The 21,271-nt window shown below is 39.6% G+C and overlaps 2 protein-coding genes across 2 annotated transcripts in view; both read right to left on the bottom strand.

Annotated features, from left to right (window-relative positions):
- sfxn5a (sideroflexin 5a) overlaps positions 1 to 14,390 on the bottom strand; it is a 23,088-nt gene extending 8,698 nt beyond the window's left edge. Inside the window, exons 1-10 of the mRNA XM_034858628.1 lie at positions 14,204 to 14,390; positions 11,190 to 11,258; positions 9,448 to 9,525; positions 8,747 to 8,773; positions 6,535 to 6,589; positions 5,030 to 5,055; positions 4,789 to 4,842; positions 3,950 to 4,006; positions 3,779 to 3,844; positions 2,610 to 2,700 (exon numbers count right to left, since the gene is read on the bottom strand). Of these exons, the coding sequence (XP_034714519.1) occupies positions 2,610 to 2,700; positions 3,779 to 3,844; positions 3,950 to 4,006; positions 4,789 to 4,842; positions 5,030 to 5,055; positions 6,535 to 6,589; positions 8,747 to 8,773; positions 9,448 to 9,525; positions 11,190 to 11,258; positions 14,204 to 14,251 (571 nt within the window). The 5' untranslated portion in view covers positions 14,252 to 14,390. The remainder of the gene's footprint in view (positions 1 to 2,609; positions 2,701 to 3,778; positions 3,845 to 3,949; positions 4,007 to 4,788; positions 4,843 to 5,029; positions 5,056 to 6,534; positions 6,590 to 8,746; positions 8,774 to 9,447; positions 9,526 to 11,189; positions 11,259 to 14,203) is intronic.
- A 1,311-nt stretch (positions 14,391 to 15,701) lies between these two features.
- Positions 15,702 to 21,271, bottom strand: part of rab11fip5a (RAB11 family interacting protein 5a (class I)) — a 28,495-nt gene continuing 22,925 nt past the window's right edge. The window contains exons 5-6 of the mRNA XM_034857976.1: positions 20,221 to 20,368; positions 15,702 to 18,899 (exon numbers count right to left, since the gene is read on the bottom strand). Of these exons, the coding sequence (XP_034713867.1) occupies positions 18,642 to 18,899; positions 20,221 to 20,368 (406 nt within the window). The 3' untranslated portion in view covers positions 15,702 to 18,641. The remainder of the gene's footprint in view (positions 18,900 to 20,220; positions 20,369 to 21,271) is intronic.

The following is a 21,271-nucleotide window of genomic DNA, read 5'->3' as shown; positions in this document are numbered from 1 at the left end:
TCAGCTTTCAGTCTGGTGGTCTATCGGTCTGCCCTGTACTGGAGCCTGAAGGCCTCAGCTTTCAGTCTGGTGGTCTATTGGTCTCCCCTTTACTGGAGCCTGAAGGCCTCAGGTTTAGCCCCCTTAGCCCTATACAATTCATTACTGCAGCCAGGGGCATTAGAGTATGACCCCCCCAGACTTCTTGGTTTCCGTTTCCTCAGTCATGTCCATTAGCCTCAGACTCTTTGTATGTTGTTATTATGGCTGCGCTGCTAGTGTTAGTTAGCGATGGAGTAGCTTACCATGCCAGTGACGTAGTAGATTGTTGAATTCCAACATGGCGGCGCCCGTGTAACAACAACAACACTTTCACTTACCATTTTATACCTTTTAACAAATTCACCCAATTTCATAATTGTACAAATGAGAAGAAATAAAATACATCCGTTGTATCACCATTACTCAAATTCCAGTTCAGTTCGTCTTTAAACCTCAGCATGTTATTGTTGTCATTGTGAGCATGTTAGCATTAGCTCAAAGCACCGCTGTGCACTCTCACAGAGCTGTAGAGTCTTGTTTCGCCTGAAATCACCTCTGCCCCCAACGTGGAGCATCAGTGCCATGTCATGTTTGTCATAATCTGTGTGTGTGTGTGTGTGTGTGTGTGTGTGTGTGTGTGTGCAGCACCGAGTAACATGACCAAGGTGACTGATGGGTCAACAAACAGCAGGTTGGTTACCCTGTGATTTATTCACGAGAGCCAAAATGAACACAAATGTATGTTAATGCACACGGACCTTTCTGCTTGACTCTAACAGGAATAAGAAAAACTCATTTTAGAGAGTTTAGTGGTGGCGCCTCGAGCCTTTTTAATTTAAGACAACAGCGTTGGGAGTTATCTTTAGTAAGGGCTGCAGGGCTCGCAGGGCGCTTTGTGTGGGGAATTCAATTGACTGAGCAAATAGCTCTTTTTACCTACAAGGGATTTTTTTTGTTTTTATCTAGACCAATTAACAGAGGGACAGATTGGGATTTTGGCGAGGAATAACAGAAACTACAGAAAACAGATCAAATTAAAATAAATAAATAAATAATAAATGCATCTAAGTAATTATAAATGGAATGGAAGTCTGTACAGCTCAATGCTGAAATATGTGGCTGTAATTATATAAAATAATTACATTTATGCTCATTCTAATTGTCATCTAATAACCCGTGGCACACTCGTGGAAATGCTTTAAAGAACTTTTCACGTAATTACTTAACAATTAATAATAATTAAATAATAATAAATATTTCCAAAAGACAACAAATTAATTATCCCCATACATTTCTGATGGAATGGCTTTCCCTCCAGTTAAGGTCTTCATAATCTAATTGAATGACAGGCCGATGCTTGATTAGGTTATTACAAATAAATCTAGCCTTAAGTAAGCAAACAAAATGAAGCGAGTGAAAATTCAAACAGCATTTTCGTTTCGCTCGCTTCAATTAGCCATTTTAATTACCTTATATGTGGGCCTTCCAAAACAACAACAGCAACAACAATGAACAAACATAAATCAGGTAAATGAGGCCTTGACAAAGACGCCACTTTAGGGGTAATTATCCAATTTGTTTGCGCCAGCAGAGTTCTATCAAGCAGCCAATTACCAGGCAAAGGCTGCGCAATAGAAACCTGTTGATTTAATTAAAAGAACCGCCATGGTAAGAAAGGAGGAGGGGGTGGCAAACAATTTAATTATGAGCCAGCAGCATTCTGGGACACGGGTCTATACCCCTGGGTGTGTGTGCGGGGAGAGTGGCATTAAAATCAGCTTTGTGGCTCCACACAGGACCGACAAAGCGAGCTCGCAACACGTCTCTAACCCCGCAGAGAGGAAAACAAACGGCTATCTGTGGTCGGCTCTCATACAGACGTTTATGATGACCACGGAACAGTTTAAAAAGAAAGGTTGGATTTATCAACATTAAAGGAAAGAATGAGATCATATCTGAATTTTTATATTACGCCTGTTGAGTCATTTTCATTAATTGTGTACATTGTAAAAACAAAACAAGCAACAAGGAAAACAGGCATGAAATATACAGCAATATTTGTACAGGACTATAATCTTTGGTGGCATATTTGGGATTGAGAAAAAAGAAATTATCAAATTGTTGTCAGCCGCATATCATTTTGGATTACTATACACACTGCATGCTACACATTAACATGCTTCACAGAAAAGGGAAATTGTGAACATGGTAATAAGCAAACAATACACACTACATGTTCTAACTAAATGTTTGAGTTTATTCCAGACCTTGGAAACATGGGCTTACAATCACAACTCTGTCATTGTCATTTTGCTGATAAAGGCTAATTTAAGATTATTTTGTTACAATTTGTTTGTATTGCTAACCACAAGGTTAAAATGTCATCATGCTCACAATCATTATTTTCTACTCAAACCTGCCACCTGGGAGGTTTATTTTGAGCCTGGAGTCAGTATTTTAAATTAACCTTTAAACACATCACTACTGTGAACTCAAACTTATACTAATTTAGTTTAAAAGGCCATTTTGGTAGAGGACTGGGCTGGACCCCTGTCTGTCCCATCAAGTGTTGAGCTCTTTGAACTTACCCACTGCTGGGAAGGGGATGAACCTCTGCACCAAAAGCCTGGTAGTTGGGCTAAGGCGGTTGGCTTTCTGGATTAACACGTTCAATCCGACCTGAAGGAAAACCAGACGCACATCACCCATACAACCAGCCGCTGACTTTGTGTTCAAAGGCCAATGATACACTGATTATAGGGAATTCATTTTTAAATAAATACTTTTTGTTTTTTTGTCTCAGCACAGAAAAGCACTGAAACAAGCGTTTAAGTGTCCGAAATAGTAGGATTGGGAGAAACCTGACAAAGATCCCTGGCTCTGTGCATAAACAACAAGGCACAGTACTGGATTTTTAACACACTGGAAGGCTCTAGCCAAAAGTGCTCTCAGATAACACACTACCCCGCCACTCCAGCCTCCAGCTCTCCCCAGCCCTGCGGGGGGTCGTCACCAGAGCAGACCTTTAATTGGAGAGCTCCTGCCCCCCTCCCTGCCTGTCGTTCCACCCTCCAGACACCCCGCAATTTTTTTCTGTGCTTGTTGACGTTGTCAACCCTGAGGGCAGCAGCCGGATAAGCGCCCAGCGGGACCAGTAATTGGCTCAGTTTGAGCCCTGTGTCTACACTGGGCTGTGTCAGGCAGGTGTGTGAACACACGTTGTACTCTTTTGACATTTGAGTCTTTGATGACATAAAGGTAAGAAAAAAAGCTCCAACTGATAAAAGGTAAAAGGTATTCTGATGGCTGTTATACTGAGGTTTATACTAATATTCTATGAATTTTCCTGTCAAAACAATTGAAATTGTTTGGTGTGTCACCTATTCCTGTCAGGGTGGCACACCACCTCAAACAGTTAAACCTTTAAACTATGCACTTAAACCCAGATTAATGACATTTGTATTGGGTTAGTGGGGAGACTAGGGGAACCTTTGACATATATCACAACTAGACAAACTGGTCTGCAAAGAAAACACAATCTGACTGACTGATTTAACGGACTTTTAGAGGTAAAAAGAAACCTCCTGTTCTTTCTGCAGTCATCAAAAGTCCAATATTATGCTGATGTACTGGTCTGCCTCTGGTTTCAGAGACGTAATGGATCATCAAGTGACCCAGTTATTGCTGTGCGATGAGGCTCAAGTCACTGGAGTCACAGGGCCTGTTCAGGCAGAGCAGAGGCATTATGGGAACTCACAGCAATAGAAACTGCGCTGGTCACCGCTCCGAGGTATCCCTGGACGAATTTGGAAAATGGAGCAGGCTGAAGTGGAAAGTAAGTGAGATTACAATATGAAAGCATTCCATGCAGCTCTGTTTACATGCAATATCTGCCAAAATGTGACTGCTCCCTTTAAAGAGACAGTACCTTGGAGGCGTTGCGGTTGCAGTAGTTCACACAGGCGTTGTGACTCTGGTTCAACGACTGAAAGAGGAGAAGAAGTCAAAAGAAGAGGATTGTGTTAGTTAATGTGTTGATGCACCTGATGTATTACTCTGTGATTACATTTCCAACGTCATGTTCCAGTCTGATTAATTAGTCTTAGCAAATGGGACAATGGAAGTTCTGGAGCCTGAAAAAACTATGCTGTGTTTAGATTTGGTTTTTCATACACAAATACAATACTTTTACAGTTGCAACAAACCATTTAGGTACTGTAACCCCAAAATTCTACCAGGCGCAGATGAGCCGTGTTCATTTTTTTTTGAAGAGATGCCATCGGCTACCTCCTAAATATCCCAGTGAGTCCAGACGTGGATTAAATATTTTAAACTCAAACTTTGTATGCTACTTTTTCCCTGAGTCCAAGGCCGTCTTGAGTGAGTAGAGCGGTCAAAAGTTCTGGAAAAAGCTAGTATTCATTGTATTTCATTGAAGAAATGTCTCACACCAGCAGTGTTTCTATTGTATTATCATTATTATTCTTATGTCTGATTTCTTGTGGCACCTTTTTCTAAATGCTTATTTTGCTACTATTGTCCCTTTGGCGTCTTACTGTCAAATGTATTTCTCAAACACTTGACATTTTGTTGGTTTTACAACATCTTGCCAGGATTGCAACAGAAATTTATCTGGCTGGCAAATACGGGAACATTGAATTAATTTGTGTGTTCTTTATGAATACATGAATTAATTACATAACACTGAAGAGATGTCTCAATAACATGACGTCAGTCTGAGTTTTGCAGGTAAGAAGTAGGTATTACCTGCCAGAAGATAGTCGACAGCAATGTTTGATTTGGGAGAAGGAGACCAACGACCTGCACAAAGATAAAACCGCCTTACAAAATGATTACAGAAGTACAGATAGATTACCAAAAAGGAAAAAATACACAGAGCCTAGATGTTATTTTAGACAGCCACTCTTGGTTCAAAACAACTGATTTATGTCAGCATACGATATGTGACTGACTTTGCATTACTGAAAAGAATCCTAAAAGATCTTACCACTGGGGTTCCAAATGGGATAAAACCTGTTGAAAGACAGAGTCAGTTTTATATTTAATACATCAGTTTCTTTTAAATGTCCTGTATTGGAGTGAGATTCCAATGTTCTTTTTTAATTATGGAATAGGTCAAGCTGCTATCTACATACTGCCAAAGTATATAAAGGCTTAATCAGAAACTGTGTCTTTAAACAGGAAGTCAGGACAATTTGTGATGTCACAACCACACGATACATATGTGGAAATTGGCACTACAGTAATAAAGTCAGAGATTTCTTGATGCTCCATAGGTTTTACCTTTCCAACCGCTATTTACAGCAGCTCAAAAAAGGCATTAATGAAAAAAGCAATTAATGTAGTTAAAGTACATTTTGCAGGAATCACTGAGAAACTCTTGTGCATTTATTTAGGTTATGCCCTCATACTAACCTTGTAATTGGAAAATATACTTGACTTCGACACAAATCTCACCTCTCAATTTTATTTAATCAACCTGATTTTAATTTTGATCCAGTTTAACATCCATAGGTTCATATTCCAAAATAAAACACCTAACTTCATAGAGCTGTCCATTCACATTAAACTACCTATTTCTACTATATCCTATTGCAGTAATAAGAAGGCTGTTAAAACACACACAATATCTTTACTTTTCAAATGCTTTATGTAAATTGAGCTGTTTCTTTCCTTTTATTGTTATTTTATTTTTTGTATCTCCCCTGTCGTACGCGACCTGTTTGTATTGTAAACACTTGTGGCTGTATACTTGCTATGTGTTCAACAAAGGAAAATAATCAAATAAATAAAAAATGTGGCGCTTCAGGGCTTTTACAGTTATTCCCCAGCTGCAATGACAGTGGCACAGAGTACAGATGCAGAGGACTCGGAAGCACTGACCAATTAGAGCAGACTTGGCTTTGTTTCTGGTGAGGGCCTTGGAGATAGACGCAAAAACCAAGTGTTTATACAGGTATAGTCAGACAGCCTGAATGAGAAAAATATTTGTTTTAATATTGTTTTAACATTAAACGCAGGAAAACATGTTCTAGTAGAACGCCAACATACAAGTATGAAACTGAAGATGAGAATAAAATGGGACCTTTAACTAGTGTTTTAGTCTGAACAGGTTAGACAGAGTTCCCATTTGTCTGACACACACAATGTTGGTCCTAACATATTAATCGCTGGTGTCTCTTTCTCCCTTTCTCCTCCTTTACTTGTTCTTTCACCCTCTCTCCAACACTTCAAAGTCGCCTTGCAAATAAAGTGCTTTAAGACCGGACCAAAAAAGAACTTCTTCAGAGAACCTCGGGAACTTCTCTGTCACCGTGGGAGAGAGCTTTTAATCAGCGCCCAGCTGAGTGTGACCTTTTTCAGGCCTGAGACAACCTGAAGAACCCTGTTGAGCCGTGACAGTTCCCAGGGGTGACAGCGCCTCCATGTTGGACCACATAACAAGCCCCTGGATCCCACTTCCCCCAAGGCTTCCACACCAAGCTGCTGTACCTGACATCCGAAAGGGCATGAGGATCTTCTCCCCTGTGTCAGGGTGGATGATGGCCTGTAATAGAAGCGTAATGATTAGAATCTGACGAGAATGATTTGGGTTAAATTGGTTCAAATGAAGTGGAAAAAGAGTTTTGCAGTGTGGTTAAAGAATGAAGAAAAGTTTCAAGTGTGAGAAACTAATTAATATCACCTTGGGGCAGCCTCTGGCTCCCCCAGTGGGAGCATTTGCCCCATGTTGGCTGGGTCCGGCAGCGGTCCGGATCCGGCTTATGGCCCTTTGCTGTGTGTCCTTCCCCATCTCTCCCCCTTTCATGTCTATCTACTGTTAATGCTATAATAAAACGAAAAGTCCCAAAAAATAATCTAAAAAACCCACCTTTATCTGAGACCAATCCAAACAAGGTGTCAGATTATATAGTAAAGGAGATATTAAACAGACAGGACGTGGCTTTGAGCAACAAAGCATTATCAGTTAACTCACTTATATGTTAACCCTTTTATTCTCCTTTAATGTGTGTGTGCATTAGGATATTGTTCTTTGAAAGTATTGGGCATATAGCGTATAATGTGTGTGGATATGACTGTCCCAGATTTGATCTCTAGAATCATTTAATCATTTATTACACCAAGATGGGGTCTTTAAAGTGTATATTACATATTTGTGCCTTACAGTTCTTTCTAATTAACCCAACTGATTGTATGAATGCCGCTGTGTCTTACATAATTACTCCGACACCTTGAATCAACTGTATTAACACAGCTCAAGGTCTGAAGGGGGCTATTGATATACAGTATAACCTCGCTTTTTAAGGCTTTTTTAATGTTTTTGTGTGTGGTTAAGCTTTTCAATTCTTTTCATATGTACCCACCAAAGACTGACGGCAGCGTTCTAAAAGAGAAGACAGATGGAAATCTCGTTCCCCTACCGCGTCAATGGTGATGACATCTACTGATTGGAAGGAAACAGAAGGCATCCAGCTTCTTTCTGACGCTCATGGAGCCAATCTTAAACATGTAAAGCAACGTGTATGAGGGTACTATCTTGTCTGAAAAGTTTCAGGTTATACCTGGTCTATCTCCACAGCCCTTGTGGAGTAAGGTCTGGCTACACCACACATACAATCTGGGATAAGAGAAGAAAAAAAAACAATCCTGGGTTGTTTGCATTTCTTCAAACCAATCACAATCGTCTTGGGCGGTGCTTAGCTCCGGATGCAGGGACTGTGGCTCTGCTTAATAGTCTCAGGAAGGAAATTGTTTTGGTGGAAATTAAGTTAACTGTTTACATAATACCATAATGTGAGCTATTTACATTTGCTGATACATGGGTAAACATGATCTCTTACCATTGTATCACCAGGTGTCTTTGGAAATCTTTCACTAATCATTCACTAAAAGAACCAAGCAGGCCTGCCTTGCTGCACCATCCAAATGTTCTTCCAAACTTACCATTTTCAGAGTGTAGCTTGCTAGCTCAAAGTGTGTCTTTGTTTTCCGAAGTGAAGGGAGTTTGAAAACCCCAACACACACAGACGGAAGGTGAGGAGGACAAAGCCTGACATCATGCACCGGATATCAGGCTTTATCCTGGAATTGTACCATTGATCCAGACTAGGGTATACCTGATCCTGTTGAATTACCTCATATTACTTGGGCTACACAGTATAGCCAAACAGCCAATAAAACTAAACACCATCTAACATGGTAAATAATTGGCAGCTGACATTACTTCTTATTCCAACCTCTTGTATCCAGATACAACATATCTAGATTGTGTGATGATCTACTGTAGGTAGGACAGAATATAGTTCACACCCGGTGTCCAAAACGTGATTTAAAAGAGAGTGAGTGGACACTTGTGATCAGTTTTACTGTCTTGCTCACATGTGATTTTATCTCAGGGTAAACGGGTACTTCCTGTTAATTAGCACTGGAGTTCCTGCCACTCGCCTGCCTCACTGTCTTTGTCATTTCAGTGTAATAACAGTAAATGAAAGGCTTCTCTTTTAATGTTGCATTTTCCTGTTTTGGGCCATTCCTCTGCACGTTTGTAGTGTACACAGGCAAGTGTTGGGCTGAAGTGTAAGTTCTGTTTACCAATGCACTGAAACCATAGTAAGCAGAGATGACACAAGACAGTGATTGTAGTGTGTGTATGTGGTATTTTGTGATTGAGACTAACAGTGAATGAAAGAGAGAAACGTCTTACCTGCTTAATTTTTTGAGCTTGCCAAAGCTGTAGAGACAAATAACAAATACCTTTAATGAAAAACACTTTCATTAGTAAGCACTGAACAGTCTCAACTCAAGTACTTCTACAGGCTACTTGATTTCTGTTATGCAGTAATGTAAATCCTAGAGCCTTTATTTATTTATTGAACCATGTTCATGTAAACTGCTCTAGATATATACAGTTTGTCAGTTAAATTAATAAAATGCAAAACAAAAACAGCCTTATATATATATATATATATATATATACACACACACACTCCACCCATATATATATATATATATATATATATATATATCTCTCTCTTTAGTAGATATTGACTTTTGACACGTCTCGATTAGAGCTGCAAAGATGAATTGCTTACTCAATTAGTCAACTATTCAATTAATTGACTATTTTGATAATCGATTATTCAGTTTGGGTCACTTTTTTACAATATAAAAGTAAAAATTCTTTGATGACAGCTTGTTAAATGTGAATATGTTCTAGTTTCTTCTCTCCTCTGTGACAGTAAGCTTAATCTCTTTGAGTTGTGGCGTCATCTTGGGCTTTGGAAAACACTAACGAACATTTTTCACAATTTTCTGACATTTTAAGGACCAAACAACTAATCGATTAATCTACAATGAAAAAATTGTAATTTGCAGCCCTAGTTTTCCAAGTTCTTCAGTCTTTACCTGAGCATCTGTCACTCCCGGAGGCAGAGTTCCTTGTTTGAAACGGTCGAGCAGCTCCACACACTCTTGCAGACGTTTCTGTTTTTGTCCAAATAGATAAAAAGTCAGTATCATGTAAAGTTAAGTCAGGCCAGTCTTCCCTGGAGAGTCTTAGTCAGCTTAGAGATGGTTTTATATTCCACTATTAAAGCCACACAGCTCAATGCCTAAGATAATTGTGTTTCACTAAAACTTTCATGCTGATTTTCAGTAGACAAATGAGTTTCCTAAAGGGTAATGAGCAGCTTTCTGTGGTGTGATCATTGTCTAATGCGGAGCATAATACAAGGTCATGTGGCCCAATTTGTTCTAATGAGCTTGCCTGTATGTGTGATGTGTGTGTACGTTCCTTGCTCTGTGTTTGTGTGAAATAGTGTTAGGTGTGCACTTTTCCCTGTGTCTACATGAGGTTGTGTGTGTGTGTGTGTGATTGAATGCGTATGCAATATCAGGGCCATCCTTGTTCCACTCTCGCCATTAGGGGCAAGTTGAGGCTACGCCTGGCCCAGCAAGGTGCCGGATGTGCGTGTAAGCACACACACATACACACACACACACACACACACACTCCACCCACCCCTCACAGCTGCCCCACATGTCCACACCTCATCACATCCCAGGAGCTCCTGCCGCTATTACTGTCACCAAAGAGCCCACTAACAGCTTCATTACCCAGAGCACCAAAGCACGGAAGGCTGCATGGACCAAATTACCAAAACACGACAAAGACCTGGAGATCCAAAAAAGTCGTTAAAATGATTTTCGAAAGTACATTTTAAGAGCGGTAATTAACAAATCATATTATATGCCTTTTAAACAATTTAAATAATGTAGATTTTTTTATTGAAATTAAAATTGACACACTGTTTTTGTTAGACACACTACACACAGGCCTGAAATAAACACACATGCTCAGGTCCTATACATGCCCAATTGGAGAGATGTCAGGGACATGCACCCCGAGTGGTTGAGGGGGGGACTGAAGTACTGCCCCCCCAGAAAGGTTTCCTTCCTTTTGTTTCATTAGAGTAAATGCTGACTCTGTGCTGTTAACTGTAACATTATTGTGCTGCCAAAGTGCGGGAGATTTGGTTCAATAAAAAAGTAAACAATTAAAAAAAAAGACAGAGAGACTGAATATCTGCTTGTTACCTCACTATAATACAGCAAATGTGTGGATGCCAACCAAAACCTCAGCTCTTGCAGTCATCAGCAATAAAAAAAAAAAGTAAAAAAAGTAGTACTGATTTGCAATCAAGCAAGGCACAAAGTCCATGTCAGCTCAATATGAACGGTTCTATGTAAACACAGATTAAAAGAGGGTTCAGTTTCGCTTTTATTGGGGCTGGGTGATATGCAGTAAATCCAATATCACAATATTTTTGACCAAATACCAACGATATTGTGGTGTGGAATATTGGTGCTTTCAAAAAATATGTACACAATGAGATTTTAGATCACTAATCATCAGCATTGTGGATATAATGACTAAGTGGGTCTGGTAACAGTCTGGTAAGATCAGAAAATGTCACACCTGGCAGCCTATAAACCCAGGAAAAGACAACACCTATGGCATATTATGATATCTAAAATCTAAGCGGATATCTAGTCTTATATCCCAATATCCATCTAATATCAATATATTGCCCTGCTCTAGCTTTTATCACATCAGATCCATTTAATTAATCATTTAGTTTGTGTACCTCTGTCACAAAGAGTGTGCTGGGGTCAATCACATCCAGGAAGTGCCTGAACCGTCCAGAAAATGTGTTCTAAGAGAAGAGAAGATACATCATAGAAACATTATCTTTGATGCCACATTCATTTCAAAAAGCCAATTAAAAGCATACTTTTTATTCACAGAACGAAACCATTAATTTTCATTCAAACATCAATACCAGTAAGACGTCAACATAAGATATAAGATGCAACTTGTGGTCTTTTAAAGTTTGTGAGTTGGGATGAGGGAGTTCAGAAAACCATACTTTCCATCTACTTTACAGATGAAATAAATACATTTTTGTTCAAATTTAGGCAGCCATATCTACATTCTGCATTTTTCCTTACAGCGGAGAGCTTCCAGCTGTCACCCAGTAAACAGTGACATTACAGCGTGCCAGCTGTTTCAACACACCAGGTGGAGCCTCCTCATTAATACCTCCGACAAACTGTTTCCTATCTCAAGCTTTTTGGGACCCATATCCACTCACACCATTTGCAATTAATTTTCCATAATGACTGTGCCAGAAATACTTTTCGATCATTTATTCATAACTGAGCATAAGGAAATCATGTCGGAGATGGAGCAGCAACACGCCACGCAGCGCTGAGAGGCGCCCGTCCCTCCCTAACTTCAGATTAATTACAATTAAACTAAACTGCTAATTTGAAGGAAAATCTGCTATCTGACTCACTGCGCCTTGTGACTTCCTGAACATATGGATGGTTGGTAAAAACACAGCAGGCGGGGGGATAGTTTTTTTAATCTGATAAATTCAATTATTCACCAGTGCCACTCCTACTCGAGCCAGCACGGTAGAGCAGAGAAAGAGAGAGGACGCCTTGAGTTTTTATCTTTTTCGAAAATTAAACAAAAAAATTGCAATTTTTTTTTGCATTTTTTGACTTAATCCACACAAAAGGTATGTAACCCCACCCTTTATTTCATGGAATTTATTTATTTCTTCACAAGTAATTTTAAATTGCACTTTAACTAAAGTTGTGATAATTTATGGGTTAAAGATTTGAAGTTTTCAGATAAACTGAAGGGAAAAGTCTATATTTTTAAGAAAATCATAATATTAGGGTAAATGTAGTGTAAAAAGTACAATACCAGTATTTCCCTCTGAGATAGAGTGGAGTAGATGTATAAAGTTACTTAAAATGGAAAATACTCAAGTAAATTACATGTATCTAGAATTTGTACTTGAAGGGATAGTTGGATTTTCTTTAAGTGGGGTTATATGAGGTACTAATCAACGATTGGTGTGTTAGCTCCAGTAGATGTCGGTCGGTGCGCCCCCAACTCAGAGAAGCAGGTAGGAGTACCAACACGGAAACTAAGCAATGTCCTGCTGTGGAACGGGGGCAGCAGCCAACTGTATTTCAGACATCTAAAAAAATCTGTTTAAGAGAACACTATATTTTGAATATTTACACAGCTACCTTTACCTAGCTGTCAGAACGCCCTGTTTAAGATAATGAAAGATTAATTGTAGCCATTCTTTGTTCTATGTCAAAGCCACCAGACTCCATTGACAAAAACAGAGATTTTACCTTGCAGAACAAAGGAGCTGCTGGTCTACTGCATTCTCGATCGGTCCGGGTATTTGTTAGTTTCTAACACTTTTAAAACACCAAAGTCAAACCCTTACACAAACAAACTAACAAACCGAGGCAGTGATAAACCAGCAACACCTGTGTTCTGCTAAGTAAAATTGTAAAAAAAATTTCAATGGACTCTGGTAGCTTTGTAAACAGTGATATAACGGCTTCAGTTCCCTCCATGTGAACTTAAACTGTTGACCGGTGAAAATATTCTAAATATTAACTTGCTTATCCTTCTGAGGACAAAAGACACACCGGTGAGTCCAAGCAATGTTTGACAACACTCTTACTCAAAAAGCACATTTACAAATTTTCATTTTAGACATTTATTTACTATATTATTCATCTATTATGCTACTTGTGCAAACCATGAGTTCATTTCAAGCACAAAAAATAACAACACCAATTAAGTTGAGGCTTGTTTTCACAAGAGATTTGAGAAAATTTAAAAAGCAAAATCAACTTTTCTGCTTTTATCTCTTTACAGTTGGCTCTGGAACTCATTTGGGCCTCAGTGTACAGAAAGCGGAGTTTGTTCTGAAGATTTTCATATGAAACGTATCCGATTATATGCAATATACTTAAAGGTACCATCCCACACAAAATGCTGATAGCCAGGGACTCATTGGCTAGCTATTAGCCAATCAGAGTCAAGCAGCTAAGCTCATTGAATATTAATGAGAACTGTCCCAAATGGAGCTGAGTCTTCCTGCAGGCTTTCTATACTAGTTACTAGTTACAGAGTCCATGAACTTCACACATTACCGCAAAGTCATAAAATACGTGTGGCAGGGCACCTTTAAAATCGTGGACCTCAGAGAGTTAACTGCAAAGCGTGTTTCTCCAAACTGGGGGCGTGCCGACCACCCGCAACTGAAGCTTACACTGACTATTGAAGTACCCCCCAGTAAAAAAAAACGAAAAATCCCTTTCAGTACAGTATTTGAGTCGATATAATGCAACTACTTAGTTACATACCACCTGCCTACACCCAATGTAAAGCTGAGTCATATGTCTGACGATAATTGGTCAATGCCTTTCACTGTCTATGGCCACTACAGATGAATCTGGGATGTTATCTAGCTAGCAAAACTGTTAGCCGTCATTTCGCTCTATCTTAGCTAACTAGCTACATAGCCTGTCACCTCACCTGTCATTTTGGCCACCCAATTGTGCTCACACGGTGAGAGAGTGTGACGTAGCTGTTCACAAGCTACAACAGAGGCAAACGAGAGCTTTACACTTAAATATGTAAAAAATTGTAAATAATTTCATATGCCATAAGCTTGAACAGTACATACGTTAGTGCTGCCTGGTACTTAAAAGCACACTTTGAAAGTAACGGTAGAGTTCCTATGGCAAACTTTAATCGACTGAAAAGTAAAAGTACCTGGTCGAAACGAGACTTGCCATGCTGGAATGTTCCATATTCAGACATGCTCCTGCTGACGCACACACAACCGCACCAGTCTGCTTCTTTTCTACGACGATAAAAGGTTTTACAAACACTTTATGAAAGTTCAAGCTGCAGTGACGCGCGGTGGCTGTCCAGTGGCCAACTCGCATTACGGGTAATGTAGTTTTTCCGGGGTGCTTGCTCGGACAGAATGTGTTTAGAACTGACGTTATGTTGACTACACCTCCCAGGAGAACGTGCTTTGTTATTAAAGGGAGGTTAACGGGGTTTATGCTGTTTGGAGTACAACAACAGATAATACAAATGCGACATGTTTCAATTATATGTTGTTGGTGAAAGCACTGAAGGAAGGTGATTGAGTTCAAAGAGAACGACAGTTACATAGCCCCCTATTGGTGGTTTTTGATTACATTTATTTGATTCACATACAAGCAAAATATCAATATCTGAAAGATCCAGTGCTTTATTCCTCCAGCAGAATATGACTCACTGCCGTGTGGTGAGGGCTGATAACATTTCATAAAAGTAGGGTGTTGTTTTAGAGAGGGACATGGACTCACGTTTCTTAAACCATGGATATTAGTGTTTAATAGAGACAATTGATTCATTGTGAGTGCTTCAATTTAAAGTTGTTTCATTACTTAAAAAGGTTTCTCCAGTCAGACATCCCAACTGAACTGGATTTTGATTGGCTCTCCTCACTGCAGAACTAAAAACCTTTGAATAGGTGTAATCACATCATTTATTAATAATTAAAATAAATACCCTGACATAAACACCACTGTAGTGGACACAGATTACTTTTGATGTGACAAGATGCATGTCTTTTTTTTGTTATTAATGAATGTCTTCCTAAGTGATATCTGAAAAACACTTATAATCCATTAAAGCAGAGATCTTCAACATGGGGTCAGTGACCCCTAGGGGGTCCTTAGAGTTAGTGAAGGGGGGCTGCTAAATTATTTAAGAAATATGTCTTGGAAGTATGTCTTCAAAAAATAAAAATGTCTGAAAACATATATTATTTGAATCCAACATATCAATAGCAAAGATATATTCACATTTAAGACAAAGATAAATTGGCCTATTTTTGAAAAACATGTTTACATATTGAAAATAAGCTTAATATATAAGTTAGCCACTATGGTAGGCATACAGTTAAGCTTAAAGATTCACTGTGCCTTCCACATGTAAGTTTAATGTTAAAACATAAAGTGTAAATAATCTCCATTTATTTTTATCCATTGGCCCAAGTTTAATCTGCAACTCAATTGTACACAGTGTATTCTATAGGGGCCCTACTCTGTCTCTTTTTCAGCTAAGGGGTCCTTGGTCTACAAAAAGGTTGAAGATCCCTGCAATAAAGAGTTTGGTTTCAATATCATTTCATCATATCTTTTTATATCATATCCTATCCTGTGGGAAAACACACACAAACGCACCCCAAAGAAAGATTTACAACCAAACATATGGTGAGCAAGAAACACAAAATATTCTTTATTAAATATACAAAATTTGTGAAACAGAATTGCATCACGAATTGTAAACTTTCCAATCTCACATACTACCTGCACATTCCACCGGCTACACACTCATAAGGACAAAATACAATCGGTTTAAACTTAAATAAAAATGGAAGACATGGAAGAGGACATTTATTCTTGCGCCTCTGAAGTGCCGAGTCACATTTAAAATGTCACTACAGTTGTCTATGCACTTGATACCGCGATCGCACACAGGGGAACTGAGATGACGAGACGGCTTTGGATGTTTTTGTATGCTTCAAGCTAACTGGCAAACCCTTGTTGTGGTGTCAAAGTAGGCCGAGTGCTTAAGTCACAGAGCGATTAGAAAGTGCAGTACGGCGTGAAGAAGATCTAACTAGACTGATATCAACAGACGGGTACAGTAGAGGTATGTTCTGACGATTAAGTAGTGCAAGAACATCCACGGACGCTGTTAAGTGTGGCATCCTATCAGAATACTTCATGGTGTAACAATCTGCTCCATATATTCAATTTCAAGGCTATCTTTTTTGGCATTTCACAGGAAATCACTTTTCTGCTAATTTTCTATTGGTGTGCATACATTATATCTGTGTGCAGTGATCTAAACAATATCATGACAAAGCATCAAAAGAAGTGAAAAGAAGTGAACTCTCTCAGCGAACAGATGGCTTTTCTTCTTCAAAACCTGCCCCAATCTCCGACAAGCCAAATTAAGTGCTCGATTCTTGACGAGCGTCAAACACAAAATAAAATAAGGCAGTATTTGGCATTTCAATACGGCATATATGCTCTAAAATTGCGGTATATATCCCTTTGTAACACCTGGAAGCTGTAAGGATATGCGGTTGAGCAGAAGCGGATGGGACAGACGCACAGACACTGAGGGAGGGCAGTCAAGAAGCAGCATGTTCGCAGCTATTTCTCTCTCACACACACACACACACACACACACACGCGCACACACAAAATGGATGTCGGACTGGGGGGGAGGGGATCCAGGGCCCTCATGTGCGGAGGGCCCAAGAAGATGCTAGAATGAATAGCTGTGGATGTGGGGAGGAGCCCATAGAAAATGCCTTTGTACAGGGCCCAGAACTTTGTGCTACGCCCCTAACACACACACACACACACACACACAGAGATAGACACACACACAGACACACACACACACACACGTGGGAAGGCAGAAGCATGAGATCACACGCGCTGTGATGGCTGATCTTGATACTGAGTGATACTGTCTTCACCTGATAACAGCGTGACCCATACAGGAATAAGTTATCTTGTGTGGCTGAGCATTGTGGGTAATTTCAAGACATGCCCGCAGAACGGAAATGAAAGAAGAAAGCGAGGGGAAACAGCAGGACCGCAAGCAAAAGATAAACAGCGCTTCTCGTGCGTAGAAAATAAAAGCATCCACTTGCTGGCTAAGAACACTTTTGAACATTCAGAAGCTACAGTCTGTTCCCAGTGATGTTCCCGCGACAACGCTGAACTCTCACACCGCCCAGCTGTAGTTTCTAAAACCAGTCAGAGCACTGGGGATTTATTAGGGAACATTTTGTAGAGGGTCAATCCAGAACAACATAAGAACTATTTGGACAAAAGTGATGTCGATCACAAGCTTCATTACTGTAGAAGAAACCTATTGGTGGTTTTGCATGAATTTACCTCATTAACCAAATATTGAACATACTTCAAAATAACGCAGACTATTACTTTTACTACTATCAGGAACAGATCAATGTTTCATAATCCAATGAGAATGGTATCGATCTTCTTATCCAACTCTTGGAAGCAAACAAGCGTACTTCCCAAAACATTGAACAATTCCTTTAAGCATTAAAAACCAGAAGTGGAAACCTGAAACTTGCTCCAGAGCCCCGTAGTGAACAGTGTGTTGCAGTTCAGTGAAGTGGTACCACTGTGTAATTCAGCACTTGTGAGCCAGGCCGGTTTTGACAATGCACTGCTGCTGCCGGATACAACCAGATTTACAAATCTCTATTGATTGTCTGACAACATAGTGGGGTTGGAATGATGAGTCAATTTATCAATAAGTCAACTTGCAGGAAACGGTTTTAAAAATCGATTCATTGTTTCAACCAGTGTTCAAACTAAAATGCCAAACATTTGATAACGTCTTTCCATCTTTCCAGATTATCAGGATTTGCAGCTTTCCTTTGTCGTACAACTGTTGCACCCTTTTCTGGTTACTGAATCTTCCATGTTACACTATTTTTTTTAAAAGGTCTTGAGCAGGCTTCAGGTCTCTGCAAACGGAGTTCAATGCTGCAGCTGCGCTGAAATGAAGTGAGACCAATGGCTGCCTCAAAGGTATAAAATCAATCTGAACCTGATGGTATACGCTACACAAACACCCAGCCTTTACTTAAAGTGGGTGCAATTTGTGGATAATGGTGTGAAACATGCAAACCCACCAGAGTGGCCTTCACGTTGGTCGCTCTTCTTTTCTCTACGGAACTGCAACACTTTTGGAGGAGTTAGTTTGATATACAGTGTCATGGACTGAAACTCTACCATTCCTCTGTTTTGTGATAAAGTGATAGGAGTGAGGTGAAAAGGAGGAATCAATGTTTCTACAATCAGGATCCCAAAATGGAAGCATCTGGGCTCTCCTCCGTGAGCTCGAAACCAACTGGCTGTGTGAACCTGAAAACAACCTGAGGACCCGCTACATTCAGAACCGCCCCAACCGAAGCCTTCCGCCAGGACGTGTGTGTTTCAGCACAGTTAAAGCATGCCGGCTGGAAAACATGGCCTCGACATCTCTCAGTGCCTAGATATTTGTATCAAAAAGGACAGCATAGCAGTGAAAAGACTTAAGAGCTGTTGTGGAGGACCGAGTGAACGCAGCTGCTGACCCTCCCCCTCCCCCTTCGTCACTTTAACTTGGAGCGCACTTGCAGGAGAGTGGGCTTCTGCTCCATGATGCGCACCAGCAGCGTGTCTATGTAGTCCTCCAGATCTTTGACCTGCGGCTTCAACTTCTTCAGCTCCACCTCCCGCTTGGCCAGGAGGGATTTCTGACGCTCGAACTCGGCCTTCTGCCTCTGCAGCTCGGCCTCCCGCTGCACCAGCAGGGCCACCAGCTCGCTGTGGTTCAGGTGGTAGTACGAGCCCGCGCCCTCGGCCGCAGACTGGAGACAGACCAGAAGGAGAATGAGCGTGTGACAAAGATAACAACAGTCTGATGTGTTTTCATTGGACTTCAGGGGTGAAAAAAATTTAAAAAATCACATTCGTAATTATTTTCCCTGAAATCAATATGTTTTGTTGATTTCTTTTTTCTTTTCACCAAAGATTCACCTAAATATTCTCTGTTCATACAGTACCACCGGCGGTGACGACGTCATATCGGTTTGATGAAAGCAGAAAAACCATGTAATGTTCTTCTTTACAAAAGAAATGAATGTCAGACTGACTGACTGACTGACATGTCATTTGCATTGCTCTTAGAAAACAATTTATTTTTAAAATTCGTGACAAATTTTTGTTTTTTTAAAGAAGGAAAATAAAATTCCAATACTCGTTACTATCGAATCGCAGTAAATAAATATCCAGTCCCTCCAGGATTACGCAGACTTGTTTTGACATTGTTGCGGCCCAAAATGCCTGACGTTGCGGGAGTTTTTGAAAAAAATTACAATAAAAGTTGCACTGTATGTTTGGTGCAATGAAGTTGGGGGAGACAAAAAAATGTTGCGATTCTTTTTGTATAGTTCTTTAAATATAAAAAGGAAACTTGTTTTGGGGAGAATAAAATGACTGTAGGCTGGGATTTCCTAGAAACCTTACCAAAAAAATTTAGGATGCTGCAAATGTTGGTATATAATATGAAAAAGACAAATTCCTTGAATGAATCAAATATTAACAACTATATGTCAGTGGCTTGTTGATCTTTACATTGTTAGTTAATGTCCTATCCTGGCCTGGGACACACATTCCTACGGTTTGATAAAGGACGTATTGGACGTTAACTTATCATTGCACCTACAATTAACTCTGATTATTGGTCAATAACCAGAGTGAAGGAGAAAATGGTGAAATCAAACTTGTAACCTGCCTAAAATCTAGTCTATAACTTAAATTAAGAGTACACATTATGAAGATAGTAAAAAAATATGTTTAAAAAACTATGGCTTATTCTTCTTCTTCATACAGTACCTTTTTATTTTCTCCGATGACTTCCTAAATTTGCAATTTTAGCAACATTTGTTACACTTATTGCTGTTTGATGAAGATATTAGTATTAATACTATTATCATCATTATTATTGTCAGGCTTATTAAAGTCAAAAGGAGCCCGTTTGTTTGATTACCAGAAGTGTAATTTCATTTTTACAGAAATCCTGATCATTGAAGCTCAAAACACAAACACATGCATTTAATTACTGTTGTTTGCCTCTGTAGGGCAGTATTGCAGTATTATTATTATCATTATTATTAGAAGATACTGTACCTTCTTCCTGTCTGTGTCCTGCTCGCTGCTCCTCCCTGGGTGGATGGTGGACTTGAGCTTCTCCAGGCCGGTGGCCAGCACTGACCGGCCCTCCGTCCGCTTCTCTTCAGCCAGCATGGCAGTGGTCAGGGGCTTCACTGGGTGGGGGCTGGAGGGGGTCACAACACACACACACACACACACACACACAGTCAGCTATCCTGAAGAAGAAGCCTTCCAGGTGACTGGCTGCCATGCTGGAGGTCCCCAGCTCTTTGATATTTTATTGATATTAAATGATCTTTTAGCAATGTGTCAGAAATTATCATCAAAAATTCATTCAACTAAGAGAACTTAATTTAACATTTATGTTTTTTTCCTCTGAATTTATTTGAAAAGTACTAAAGGGGATGTTGTGGGATGGTTTTTGCAGTGTGAGATTTTCAGAGTAAAATCTTTTAAGGGGTAACTTTCACACTTTTAGTCTAAATAGCAGCTTGTGGGTGGAACTCAAGGCTTGTACAATACACATATATTGTACGTGTATAATATAATAATTTGATTAATTAATCACTGCTTATTAGCATTAAAGGTTTATTTGTTTTAGTCATTATTTTTATTTTTTTTTTATAAAATTACCCCCACAGGACACCAAACTACAAGCATGTTGTGTCATAACTCAGGCGTAGATGTTCTGTTAGAGCAGAGATTCCCAGTCTGGATTTGGGGAACGTTCAGGGGACCCCAAGATACATCTGAGGGGTCTCAAGATGATTAAAATGGATATGAAATACAGCTAAACGTATCGCTGTTACACAAAACATTATGATAACGCTGACTTTTCTCAAATGTATCCTGTGAAATACTGGATTCTTACAATTTATCAATATCCTTCAAATGAAACAATTAGAGAGGGACAAATTAACATAAGCGATGGCATAAGTTATGGTCAGGGGTCACAAGAAGACTACTTTATTTTAAAAGGGGTCACAAGCTTAAAAACAAAATTATAATTGTGCTTTTATTCAGAAAATCACACACAACACAACCCTAGTTTCCAGACTGCCAAAAT

Source organism: Etheostoma cragini, chromosome 20, assembly GCF_013103735.1.
Source record: "Etheostoma cragini isolate CJK2018 chromosome 20, CSU_Ecrag_1.0, whole genome shotgun sequence".
Classification (NCBI taxonomy): Eukaryota; Metazoa; Chordata; class Actinopteri; order Perciformes; family Percidae; genus Etheostoma; species Etheostoma cragini.
The sequence above is the reverse complement of the archived record's forward strand: the minus strand, read 5'-3'. Positions and strand labels throughout refer to the sequence as shown.